At 33.0% G+C, this 14878-nt stretch overlaps 1 protein-coding gene across 3 annotated transcripts in view; it reads right to left on the reverse strand.

Moving 5' to 3' along the window:
* The window catches only part of Csmd3 (CUB and Sushi multiple domains 3), a 1209570-nt gene that overhangs the window by 160439 nt on the left and 1034253 nt on the right, over positions 1-14878 (reverse strand). For 2 of the 3 annotated variants that reach the window (XM_052161506.1, XM_052161505.1), the window contains 3 exons: positions 11297-11410; positions 10718-10813; positions 9004-9207 (listed from right to left, as the gene is read on the reverse strand). In XM_052161506.1, the coding sequence (XP_052017466.1) occupies positions 9004-9207; positions 10718-10813; positions 11297-11410 (414 nt within the window). The remainder of the gene's footprint in view (positions 1-9003; positions 9208-10717; positions 10814-11296; positions 11411-14878) is intronic. The other variant, XM_052161507.1, reaches the window with a different exon arrangement.

Consider the following 14878-nt stretch of genomic DNA (forward strand, 5'->3'; position numbering starts at 1 on the left):
CATTAATCTAAGGAAAAGTACTCATTCTTGCTACAACTAGATAGTCCATTTTGGGTTGATATCCATGGAATCCTTGTCTTTTTTTCCAGAGAGAAAGGAAGGAATAGTAGATGTGAGTCAGGGTAAGGGGGGACTGGGTGGAGAGACTGAAAAGATAGAGTGGGAACTGCAATCAGGTTGCAAAAAATAATAATTTTTGAAAATGTAGATGAATTGGCATGCATCTGCAGTCCTAGCATTTCCTTAGCAAGACATGGGGCAGACAGAAGTCGGAATATCAAGGGCCTGGCGTGTGCAAAGCAGGAACAAAAGAGAATAAGCTTCAAGGAGGTTGAAAGTCGTATGAACCTGCACTCACACATGTACATATGCATGTGCCCTGTATACACACACACTCACACACAATAAATAAGTAAACAAAAAGTATATCCTGACTCTTAGTAAATATTTTCACAACTCTGATTTTTTGACATAAATTGACTACTTCCCTTTTCTTCTTCACTGCAGTGATAGATGCACACTTAGAATTGTGACATCAACTCCCATCTTTCACTGGAAGTGATTTTTCAGAAGCATATCTAGAAGACTACACATTCCACTCAGTGACTCCCTACACTATTGAATTTGCACTCAAAATGGCCTTCCAGGATCCCTATCTTTGACCCCTCTCTGTCTGAATCATCTCTAAGCATACAAGAAACCTCCTTTGTTTATGTGTGCCTCTGTCAGAATTTTACTGCTAGTAAGAGAAATATATTTTGTCTACCTTCTAGTGCTGATTTCAGAATTAAAAACTATACTTAATTTAAATATTTATAATTGCTATTTAACACTATATTTAATACATCTTTCTTGACTATAATAAGGATGAAGGAATAAGCCAATAAAGGAATAAGAGTTCAGATCATGTTAAAAAGTACACAGGAGTACACACACACTCACACTGTCATAAATTTTCCATTCTAATAAAATGAAATAGATAAATAGATAGATGATGTCATTACCTTGGGGAGCCTTCAAAGAACCTTAATTCTGGGTCTAGAGGGCACTTGAATAACAGGGACGGGATAAGCAGCTAATTAGAGACTTTTCCCCTAAGGGTTGTAGGTGGTAGCTTCAAGACCTTTTCAAAAGAGACCTCCTACTGACTGAAGTCCTGCTACCTAAGGCCTTGTATTGTCAAAGCTATTAGGGGCTTAGGGGGTTATTTGAATCTCTGAGTCTTGCACAGGACAGCCTTGGGGCTTAAGAATGAAAAATTTAAGAACACTGAAATGTAAGAGGGTCAACTTTGAGGATGAAAGCTCTGTATGCAGTTTAACTTTTATTATTCAGTTTTACATATTTTATAACTTGAATTTTTATCAAAATGTTCATACTTTGTGATAATTTGCCTATAAATTCTTTAGATTCCAGCTTTGTGCATGATTCCAGTTATTTATATCCCACCCATCTATGTGTTTTACCTATACATAACTTTTTTACAAATATTAGATAAAACTACAGATGTATTAACATAAGCATCAGAATACCCAAGTACATGGCTATGTAGAGCAATAGTTAACTTGCACTGTAGGTACCCTATGGGAAGGTGGCTAATGTTGTTATACCTCTACTTGAATTCAGGAAATTATCAGGTGTTTTTGCTGAAATCCTATCATTGAATGAATACTCACTGCTCAGCTACCATGAAGCAGCAAGTTTCTCTTGGTTGGGTAAAAAGTAGTATAATGTCAGGAACACTGAGGTAAATTCAAGTAGATTAAGAAAAATGTAAGAAACATAGAAGGTATATATGCATTATACAATGGATATTCCCTTGAATATAAGTATGGAAAATGGATGGAAGATGAGGGGCAGGAAGTGGATTTATAAAGGACAGGCAAAAAAGTTTCAGCATCAAACTTGAAGAGAAGAATGCTTTAAGACAAAAAAAACAACTTAGAGTATTTTGTTCTAATGAGTAGAAACAGAAAGCTCAAAAATTGTAACAGACAATAATTTACACAAACAACAAATTTTGAAATAAACACAAAACTTAAAGAAAATATCCAGATATGAACTTGAGATAGTTCTGTGCTGACTCATACTTAAGTTAGTTTGATATCAAGAATTTTACTTAAGATTAAAAGATTAGATGTAATCTTTTCTATTCAGAATTTTTTTTCCATATTTTTTTTATTCGATATAATTTATTTACATTTCAAATGATTTCCCCTTTTCTAGCCCCCCCACTCCCTGATAGTCCCATAAGCCCCCTTCTCTTCCCCTGTCCTCCCTCCCACCCCTTCCCAGTTCCCCGTTCTGATTTTGCCAAATACTGTTTCACTGAGTCTTTCCAGAACCAGGGACCACTCCTGCTTTCTTCTTGTATCTCATTTGATGTGTGGATTATGTTTTGGGTATTCCAGTTTTCTAGGTTAATTACCACTTATTAGTGAGTGCATACCATGATTCACCTTTTGAGTCTGGGTTACCTCACTTAGTATGATGTTCTCTAGCTCCATCCATTTGCCTAAGAATTTCATGAATTCATTGTTTCTAATGGCTGCTATTCAGATTTTTTAAAACTTATTTGTTTTTACTTTATATTCATGAGTGTTTTTTCTGCATGTGTACCACATGCATGCAGGCTCCTTGGAGGCCAGAAGGGGGCACTAGAACCTCTGAAATTGGAGTTAAAGACTTATGTACTTCCCTGTGGGTTCTGGAAACTGAATCTGGGTCTTCTAAAAGTATAGCAAGTGCATTTCATGGCCGTGTCAGTGTCATCTCTTCAGCCCCTTTATTTAGAAAAATTTGAACTTAAAATACTTCCAGTTCAAAGTAGAAGTATTAACTAAAAAAGGTATAAAGTCTTATCTAAATGTAATATAAAACAGATCAATAGCATCTAAATATCAATTTATACTAAGATAATTGTATTGTTAGCTGTATGCCTATTAAATCAAGCCAATTAGGTGCCAGTCCTGGTGGTCTAACCATAGAATAATTATTCATGCAAAGTGAGAGGAAACAGAAAGAGTTAGTGACTCTCAGACAAGTCAACAAAGTTTGAAAATAATCTTTGGTTTGAAACTCTGTCCTCTTTACCTACTGGAACTAGGATCCTGGTTTCTGGACCCACAGAAGCAAAAGTTAAGAGATCCTAGCACCAGAGGGTTATAAATAAATAGCTGGTTTAAACACATTGACTCTTCATGTGAGTCCCAGGAGAATTGTGGGAAAAAAAGAGCATATTATTTTAGGTATGATGCCTTAAGCCTTGGGTCACATGCCGGCTGGGCTGTTCATTTGTGGATGGGCCCGGTGCTATTTGTATTTTGTTGCTGATTCCTCTCTCCTTGGACAGGCTGATGACAAGGAGTGTGTTGTATAATCATGTGACTTCTTGTGAACCAATCCCCTAATGAATAAAGGAGCCAATCAATGGGTTAGTAGGAGGGACTTTCGGGTTGGACAGAAGAGAGGAAGCAGGAGAGAGTTAGGTGTTTTTAGGATGGGGATAGCATGAGGACAAAGTGTAACTGCTAGTGTCCCTGGGTTTCAATGGAGGATCCATTCAGATTCACCACTGGAGGATTTAGATTTAATGAGGCTTACAAGATTAGGATTTTAGTTTGTGCTCCCAGTGATTGAGTTACCAATGTTTCTGAACTAAGTAAGTGTCATGTTCTCCTGGGTTCAAGAAAGGAACAGCAGTAAAGCATGGGTTTGCCTGATGTGTACGACAAAGGTCATGGGTGTTTTGAAGCTTGTTGTTGGCATGGTACTGACCCACTAGTGGGTGGAAAGATTTTGGAGCTCTGAGCCAGAGAGCCTCCATGAGATAAAAACAGGTTGGTTATTGCCCACCAGTGCATGGCTGGCCAGGCTGCCAGGGCAGAGGCTCTAGCACAGGAATGTGCTTGTTCATTTTTAATATTACCTGCAGCACTGTTTTTATGTTATACACACACACTATTCTTATGTTAAACACATGGCAATTTTATCTTATCTTTCTCTTTCACTTCAAAGTATAAGTAAACTTAAAAGATTAAAAGAAGTTGTCGGTTATTAGTTGTCAGCTAAGTTATAGTCAAATTGTCAACTATTAACTTTTACAACACTTTGTTATAGACTACCTGAGGGTAACATGGAAGGCTTTTGTTTGTCCTTTGTTTGTTTCATTTTGGTTTTGGTTTTGTAAATTGTTGTTGTTGTTTTGGTTTGTTGTTTGTTTGTTTCCCCAATACAGTTTCTTTGTTCCAACACAGGGTTTCATTGTGTGGCCCTGGCTATTCTGGAGTTCACAGATCTACCTGTTTCTGCCTCTCTAGGGCTGGCAACAAAGGCATGTGCAGCTACCATCTTGGCTAAATGGCTAAGATAATGACATTATCTCATCTTTTTTTGACTTATTCTGTATTTGAGTTATTCTGTCCTACATGTAGATTCCTTCAAGAAAAGGGCACATCTTATAACAAGATCCAAACTTCCCTTGTACACAGCAGTCAAGCTCTTATAGAAGACAAAGTGCTTCCTGGCTGATACTAAGATAATGGTCAGTGAGATCATGTTTTAAGACTGCCACCATTGCAACCCCTAGCCATCCCCTTTTATATGTTATCTGAAGACTCTCATTCACTCATGAAAACTGGTACTCTCTGTTTCATAATGTTTCATAATGGACTATCATTTTATTTACAAAAATAGCCCATCTTTTCCACCACCATCATTCATTTATTCTTTATGTGAAAATTATTTATGTCAGGAGGTCAGAATCATGACTGTTTCTAGGTCTAATAATACTATCACCTAGCCGGAGTGTAGGATAGCATTCTGTATTACTGTTTACCTTGACATAGGTCATGTCATTGTTCTCATAGGAAAAAGTTAAATGAATGGGGTTCTTCCTGGCCAAAAAAAAAAAAAAAAAAAAAAAAAAAATTCAGCCCAGTGAATCTGCTCATATGGAGTAATTGGTATACAATTACACTGGACTTTTGTGCGTTTGAGTGGTTCTGTGTGGGCTTTATTGGCCACTGTCTTTCTGGTAAGAGCTGTTCTTCAAAGTATCAATTATTTCTGTCTAGAGGCAGTTAGAATATTGTTATCATGCTGTAGAATAGCATATACATGAGTCAGCTGGAACATTACATGAATGACACAGTGTACAGCATAACTTAAAACATGAAATGATAGTAGATATCAAAGAGATCCCTCCACTGAAATCTGATACCCCTGCACTTTATAATATGGAAGGATGAGACAGGAAATAGCCCTTGATGATATCTGAAATACATTCTCTGTAAATTTTCTATTGTCTGAGAAACTGGTTCTGGTTTTGTCATTATATCTGACTAATCTCCCCATTGTCTTGTTAACTACACCCTCTAGCTTCTGTTAAAACAGTAATCTTCTTACCAGAAAGTAAAACCTTCTTTTGCTTACTCTTAAAATTTTCTCCTGAAAACCCTAGTCTTATTTCCAATTACAGGAAGACATTTCTAAATTTTAAGTTGTGTTTTACATTTCATTATTAAATTTATTTATTTGTTTATTTACTTTTTTACTTATTTACTTATTTTTATTATTTTCTAAAACAGAATCCTCCTGTAACTCCCTTACTGGTTTCAGACTTGTATGTTCAGCTTCATTGTCTCTGCTTCTGGGTACCTGGTACTATATGTGTAACCACCAAATCTGGATAACAATGCTATCATTAAATGCCTACATTTGAGTCACATTCTTTGAGCAATGCAGTCAAGAAAAACAAATTCGACGTTTACCTCCAATGCATTAGCTATCTCCTGTACTAAACACTCAAATCAATTTCATTATTCCCAAGTTCTACTTTCTACAAAAACATATAAATACATGACTTTATCATAAAGATAGCTTTCCCTTCATTATTCAGTAATATATACCTTGCTTCTATCTAAAATATCGCAGTGGGCTTTGCTGTCTGTGTCTAAATGAATAGTGTTTTCATGACCACTATTTTTCTCTAGAAATTTTCTCAAAAGTGCTTTATGGAAATGTAGATTCTTCCAACATATATCTCAAACTTTCCAGCTTTGACTCATTACTTCGTCCATCTTTAGGGTTACATCTAATTACTTCTGCCGATTCTAACTTAGTTCATTTGTGATACTATAAAAACCACCATAGCCTGTATATCTATTAAGCCCCAGGCATTTATTTCTCTACAGAAAGCTTCGTTCCTGGTTCACAGAGACCATTTCTCACTATGCTTTCACATCCATAGCACAGCTTGACATCCGTCTGTAGTCTTTTTTATAAGAATGTTAATATCATTTATGAGAGCTAATACTGGTTATTTCTTATGGGCTACCCTTAAGTACCTATAAATACATTATTATTAACCAATATTTAAATATTCAAACAGCTATAATTATTTACACATGAGGTTTGAATATAACATCCACCACACCTGCACCCCAGGACTTCATTTGCTGAAGAATTAGCCCACAGATATCACTGTTATTTAGTTGTTATTGGATCGAAGAAGAACCCATTTCAACAATAAATCAGTCTACTGATAAATTCACAACTATGGGAGCCATTAGGAAGAAGGAATGAGTTGAAAAAAGTGCTTCATGTGGGAGGGGGATGATTCTAAAAGGAACATCTTATCCACAGATGATCTCATTATCTGTTTGCTAGATCACAAGAGGTGAGTAGCTTTTTTCACTTTTTCACATTCTCCCATACCACAGTCCTACACTTGATCTTAGCCAAAAGGCTGAGAAGCGATACCACAGTCCTATATTAATGAATTAAGGCTAAATATCAGTTCAAATCTATGAAAACGTGTACCAAAATAATTTTTCTTTAATTTGACATTCTCATGCAATAAAAGACTGACCAACATTTCAGTTATAAGACTTCTGCTCAGTTTTAAACAAGAATAGATTACAATACCATATTTATACTTTTATTCTCTAGTAGTTTTCCACTTTTCTTCTATTTAAAAGTTGTTTTCACTTCTTTTGTCTTTTCTATGTATCAGCTAATATTTCTCTTCTGTGTTTTTTCTTTATGGAACCCCTTGTTGGTTTCATGTTTTGGTGAAAAAGAAAGTGTATCCCTACATAAGGTAGCATTTGAATTCTTCAGCATCTTAAATAAAGAAGAAAAATCTGAGTAACACAACTTCTTAATGCCTATTTTAAAAATTTGAGTGGCTTTAACCTAACTTTATTTGCATTTTGATATTTGTCTTCGAAACATTAAAAAGACTTATCATTACATGAGTGTTATGTTCACATAGCTCTCCTGATAAAAATAAATTTCATTGTACTTCTAAATAATTTTATACTAATTTCTGTTATAATAATGTTAAAAGTCTTATAGGAAAAAATTAAAGATCTCTGGTATAAATCATGAGAACTATCATTAACGATTTGGTTTATTTGCCAACAACATCCAAAAGTAACTTCTCAATAGATTTGTTTAATGGTTTAAATATGTGGTTTAAAATGCAAAACCAGGACTGTCTTAAATGTTTTGAGAGCTGTTAAAAATGCATTAGACTGAAAAACCTTTAACCAGCAGACATAGTTTCAAAACTATCCAACAGCAACAACAAAATGCAAACCCAATGTAACAGCACATTGAAGAGATTATTCACTATATCATCTGTGTCAGGAAAGGAAAATTCAACAATCAATCACAAAGGTAAATGAAATATTGCAAAATAATAGAAAAAAGGGAAAAACTATACAATTAATTGAATGCATGAAGAAATGCATGAAATTTGACACATTTCATGCTTGGACAAGTTAGGTTTACAAGAAACCCACCAAAATAATAAAAAGTGATGCTATATAATGCAATATAAAATATATATTAATACTATTAATATAATTTTATATAATATGAAAGTATAACATATGTAAATATAATAGTATAAGATATAATAAATATCTTAATAAATACTATTAATATAATTTTTATAATACGAAAGTATAACATATGTAAATATAATAGTATAAGATATAGTAAATATCTTAATAAATACTATTAATATAATTTTATATAATATGAAAGTATAACATGTAAATATAATAGTATAAGATATATTAATATATAAAAAGTAACTTAATACTTAATATCACACAAAATATAGAGGTAATTTAAATAATTATAAGATTGTGAAAAAAATGTTTACAACTTTTGCCATATTTATTCTGGCATAGCAAGTCACAGGTAGAACAATGACAAAAGAGAATACAAAGCAAAGACAAAAAAAATGAGATTAAATTGGAATAGAAGAAATCAAATTATTTTGACAAAGGATATGATTCTATATAAAAATACCAATGAAATAGAACTAATAAATGAATGTATCAAAGTTTCAAGATGGCCAGGCAGCACGCCTGTAATCCCAGCACTTTGGAGGCAGAGGCAGGCGGATCTCTGAGTTCGAGGCCAGCCTGGCCAACAAAAACAACAAAACAAACAAAACAAAAAACAAAGTTTCAAGATGAAAAATCAACATATAAAAATTAATAGCATTCAATTGCTATAAATCAATAAATCAATAGTCATCCAGAATTAAGAAAATTAAATCCATGTCAGTATCAGGGAATAAATTTTGCCTAACTATTATAATATTTTCACAATGAAAACTCAGAATACTGCTGATAACAACTGAAACACACATGTACACATACATAAAGGGGCAGAGAGAGACAGAGAGAAGGACAGGGAGAGAGTGAGTCTTAAAATAATAATTGAGAAAAGAAATATTTAAGAAATAAATATTTAAGAGACAAAAATGTTTTGGATAAGACCCATAAACTCCAAGAAACAGTAGCAAGTATAGAGGATATAGTATAAAATTTCACAAAAAGAAATTACCATAAGTAGCCTAGAGAATGGAAAAAGATATATGTGGGTTATACATTGGAGAAGATGTTAATACTATGAACTCATCTAAGTAAAAATGGGTATGAATTATGCACAACCAGTGAGCAAATAAACATATACACTCACCAATGCATGTAGGTAAGGAATCATTCCACTGCGCCAAAGAATTTGGTACGGTCTCACACCTAATGGCTTTGGAGCCATGGAGAATATATCCTGGATTACATTCAAAAAGGACCAATGAACCAACTGCAAAGTCATTGCCAATCCTTCTTCCAAATCTTGGCTCGGGCACAGAACTGCACTGTGTAGAGCTTGTTCTAGGAACAGCTGCATAGAAATAAGGTGATTTAATTTCATAGTTATCAGACAAGTATAGATTTTAAAATGTAACTTCCTAAAGAGGCTCAAAGAAATTGTTTTTTTTTTCATAATTAAAATTATTAATTTTAACACATCTAAAAGTTTTAAGTTTAGTAAAAATAAAATGTAATTTAAAGTGAATATAGGCATTTAAGATTTTTAAATTGTCTTTGATCTTTTAAATAACATCAATTGTACTGTTTTCTTTCTTTTGTTTTATCAAATTCTTATCAATAAAATGAAATAATTTTATTTATCTATTGCAATTTACAATTTCAAAAATGGATGCATAATTTTTAAGTTTGGATTTCCAAATATAAAAAGTAATTTAGTATACATGAGATACATTCCAGTTGTTTTCTGTACTGGATATTATTGTTATTAACTAGTTATTTCAAACGTTTACAAATTTAATTATCAAAGTATGAATGTTTGTGTTGAGTCAGTAATTACAGTCAGGTTAAGCAGAATATAAGTCAGACAGATTAACAACAATATTTATTTTAAATTCATCAATCACATATAATCAAATTGAAGATTGATTTTAGAATTTGTATGCCCATCAATTGTGCCTTTTTGGATTTAATAAAGTAGAATGATAACAGGATGTTTTTTCTTTTTAAAACACATACAAATGTAATTAAAGAGATTGACAACAGTCCAAGAGAATGACATGGTGAATTCCAATAGATTAATCCCTCTGCTATGACTTGAGGAAATGCATATAAGTTTTCTCAGTGCCTTTGAGGATGCACAGTACCACAGTTGTGTTACAGGGGAAAACATGATAAAAGAGTTTATGCCATAACCAACAGAAAAAAATGAGATGAGGGAATTTAATAAGAATATAGTGTCACAAATGTTTATACATTTCTTAGTAAAAAAGTGCAAAGTACTTTTGAGAACTATTACATGATCATATACAATTGATTTAAATACCTCCAATTAGTTGATTTAGTTTAATGCTACTATAAAACATTGTCCATAAAAGGCAAGATAAATGTAGAAAAATTAATATTTAATCCACAAAATATTTAGTAACTGTTTAGAAGTTCAATTTTACTAAAAGAATGAGAATGCATATTGTTTACATGGAGCAATGTTTGCCTTAACTAAATAAATTACAACAAATGTACGTACGTATGTTTAATCTAAAGTGTGGGAATATGAGAAAAAGAATGAGAAGAGTCAAGAATAGCAAGGATACCATGAATGTTTTGGAACCAAAATGGTGGAAGGGAAGGAAAATCAGACATTTAAATTGAGAAAGGTGATGGAACAATGCATTCTTTTTATAAGTTTGTCAAAGCAACAATGTTCCAAGAAAAGAATTCATGGGGAGGGATCAGTATACAACTACTTAAAACAACTTTCCTCTTTCCTATACAGTTATGAGGATAATATTGGTCAACAACTGAGCACAGCATGGAAATTGACATCATTCCTTAGTGTGTTTCTAGACTACAGTGTCACTTACCTTGATAAACAAAGTGAAATCCCTTAGCTGTTATGGGTCCAACTGAAGTGAATCGAATTGTGATCTGATTACCTGAACTCAGTGGAAGGGACTCTCCTACTCAACAAAACAAACACTCAGATATCATAAATATTCTTCATTCAGTAAACCTAACAAACTGCATCATTTCACACTGTCATTTGAAAAGGTCAAACTAGGTTCTATCGAATTACTTTAAAATATCCTGCTGCTAGCAATATATTTTCCTTGGGTTCAGCTTCAATTGCAATCTTTTTTTTTAAACCAGAAAGCTTCAATACATTTTAATACATATGTCTCATTCTTAAATATTTTATATCATATGAAACAGCACAGATTGTGATTAAGTATTGTATTTATTTTATTACAATCCTAGAAAATAATTCAACTTCTCTCAAGCGTATTAATTACTATTAAATTGTGGTTTTATTCTTAATTAAAACGTTTTCAGTTTATGGTATGGCTAACATGGACGACATAGATCTCAACTCTCTCGAAAATACTAATCAAAAGTTAGTCGTTAAGCAATAGCTGATGAATGGCAGTTCTAGTAAAGGATACCTGAATGGGATCCCGAGAGGGAAGATAACAGAGGAGACTGCTGAGTTGGCCCATCAAACACCTCAACAACATCGTGGAGTGATGTCTGGAAAAATACAAACTGGCCAAACACCACTGAGAAACAGGAACCAGGAGAAGCAAACCAATCACCAACCATCCAAAAACAAAAAGGAAAACAAACAAACAAAAATAAAATAGAAAGAGGAGGAGACAGAGAACAAAGTATTACAATATAATAGTCATCTGCATGTTTTGTTCTGTATTTTGTATTTTTTACCTATAAGTGAGGACTGGTGCCAACTGGATTCTGGCACATGTATTTCAGGCCACAATGACAATGACCATGATTTAAGGCAGTAAAATTTTGAGAAGACTATGTTTAGGGGAAAAAATGAATATCACATTTAATTTAATCAAAAAGTGTGAGGTTGTTGTTAGTTAGTATTTATTATAAATACTTTCAGATTTTTTATTCTGACTAGTTTTATTTCACTTTGTGACTCTTTTTTTAATAACATTTTCTCCTCCTTTAGGTAAGAAAGATTTATTTAAAAAAGGTTGTTCTTAAAATGCCATTCCAGATATAGCATTTAATTTATACTGTGTCAAAATGACACGTGAGCATTTATTATCATTCTTCCAATAATATGATCATAATTTATGATTCTTCAGCAACTAAAATATTTTATATTGGCACAAACGTTAGTTTTTCATGGGAAGGTCATTTATGTGTTATGTTACAAAAAGAAAAATGTGAAAACAAATGAGTAATGATAAAAAGTCTTAGGATACTGCCTTGAATAGAAAAATGTGGACTTAAAACAATTATGCATTGATTCTAGTGATACGTGAACAAGGTAACATTGTGTACTCAGAATCTTATGACTTTTTCTCAAGTATAATTGAGAGGTATAAATGTAAGTACATTTTAATGTTGCAAGTTCATTTTCTACAATTCAAATCAAAGTTATGGACATACTTTGATGGTTATTTTTTACACAGCCCAGTATACCTGCTGAGTTTGGCATAGGAACACAGATAAAGACATCATATTGTGAACTTAGATATGCTCTTTTTTGGTATGGAAAAAATAAGCTGGTGATACCAGTCCAGTTCTTTGTAAAAGTAGAAGATAATGAAGAGGAGAAGAAGGGAAGGTGGTAGAATAAGAAAAGGAAGAACAGGAACAAGAGGATCATGAGGAGGAGGAAGAGGAGGAACTGCTTTCTTCTAATTTTCAAGATCTGGGATTGAAGGTATGCTACCACCACCTGGCTTCAGACTTCTTTAAAAGATACTGAGTTTGCTCTGTATGCTAGGATATTTCAAAAATATCCCAAAAAGAAAAATGAAGCATAGGGTTTAGGATGATATTTTTAAAGATATTTTAACTTATTCTAATATAACATAGATATTCCCCACTGCCTTATAAAATGGCCTAAAAAGGAAACAAACAATACAAAAGAAAACAACATTTTTGTAACAAGAACATTGGTATATCAAATACATTGTGTAGAAATATTCTTCAATGATAATGTATTTTTCCTACAATAGATATTGAAGTTACTTTAAAAACTTAAAGTTCAATACCCTTTACTTCTTTGTCCCTTAATATTTGACCTAATTTAATACTAACAACTCTAACTTTCTAACTAAAGCAATATAGTTTTTATTATTCAAAAAAATAATTTTTTTCTTTTTTCTTAAAATTAGGCCCCTTCTTAGCTCCTTTCTCAATAGAGCAGTTATATATAAATATATTTTATTAATTTAAAATTCTAAGAGCAAATGTGTCAATGACACTAGTCACTAGCATCTTAGGTTTCATCTAGTTAGCTAAGGATGGAAACTGAGAAGGCTTGTTTGTCAAGTACTGATGTATTAAGCTCTTAAAATTTGCTACATTTCTGAAATGATACCAGATGGTTGAGAAGAAAATAAATGGGATTCTTCATGAGGGCAGTGAACAAGCAACATTTTAGCAATACTCTAATTCTGTATTAATCTAGAGAGTTTTAAATGTAAATTAAACTGCTGTTTATAAAATTCCTTGAAAAAATGTCATTATGTCAGAGATAAAAATGATAAAAAGATGTGCTTAATGGAGCATTTGTAGTACAAAATATCAGCAACACTTGCCTAGACATGATTTCATACACACTGTCAGAATACCCACAAAATACACTAATACTACACAGTGCAGAACAACCCCCCCCCTTTTTAGCCAGATGGTTAAATTTAACCAGATGGTTTATTACATTTACTTTTGCCAATACCATACAGTTCATTCTAGTTACTCCCTCCTCTGTCAATACCGCTCTCTTCCTTGTTGCTCAGTGTTCCCCTTCCCATGTTCATGACTCTTTCTGCTGTACAACCTGGTGAATTTCATCAAGGCCATCCATGAGAGCATCTACATGGCAGTCTGTTGCAACAGGATGTAGACACCAGTGGATACTCAGATGAAGAGCACAAGCCATCCTCCCAAAGCATCTATCCATAGCCAGTGGTTACCAGAGCTAGAGTCCCTAGGCTATAAATGACTTTTGACACACCAAGTCTTGGGTAATACCATTGCAGGCAATCAGAGATGCTGTCTTCTTATGATTCTAATGACTTCACCACATGCCAGGAAGTTACCATTTTAAGAATTAAAGGCCTGTCCTAAGGTTCACTACCTCAGTTCATGCATAAATATCTCCATTCACACAGTATTTACATGTGCAGACAACAAACTTGTGGTCTTTACATCTAAAATGTTCTGAATTGACAAAAGCAGCCTTTGACTGATTGACACTAATTAAAAGAAAACACAGTTAATACATTAACACGGTATACTATATTTACTGGATATTGTTTTTGGTATGCAAGTTGTCTTAAACACCTATGTCACCCATTTTTACACAGTTAAGGTGTATTATCATGATCACTGCCATGTAAGTAGTCCTAACTTATTTCTTTGCATAAGTTATTTTTAATCTATCTGTGTTATATGTCCCCCATTTTTCAAATGACTTGTCAATCATCTCTACTTCCATTATATTAATTCTATTTGGAACCACCATTAGCATCTTATTGTATTCCTCACTCTGTGAGAGTTAAGTGAAAAATTTAATATTTATTTCTGTGAAAAAAAATCCCTCTTTTAAATCATACCTTTCAAACCTGATCTGTGTACTGATGTTCAGCCTAATGGCAATGAGAAATAATTGCTTTATTTCTAGAACTCTTAATTTTTTTCTGTAATCTTTAGACCAATTAGTATGTTCTTTAGTGTCTCTTGATTTACAAGCATTAAAAAAAAAAAAAAAGAGCTGGGACTGAGCCTTACAGGAGGCAACTTGCTTTTCTCCCTCTAAAGATGGGAAGCATAGGCCAAATCAGCCTTCTAGTATCCAGCAATTTCTTAAAACAAACAAGATTTTATGGACTTTTCTCCCATTTTAAAAATAACCGATGTTAATGGTACCATTTTAACTATTTTGCTGAAATAGTTATTGGTTTATTAGATATTATTTTAACTAATATTGCACAAAACCCTAGTAAGATAAGAAGTGACTGTAAAATAATGCATACAGATAA

This window comes from Apodemus sylvaticus, chromosome 17, assembly GCF_947179515.1.
Source record: "Apodemus sylvaticus chromosome 17, mApoSyl1.1, whole genome shotgun sequence".
Classification (NCBI taxonomy): domain Eukaryota; kingdom Metazoa; phylum Chordata; class Mammalia; order Rodentia; family Muridae; genus Apodemus; species Apodemus sylvaticus.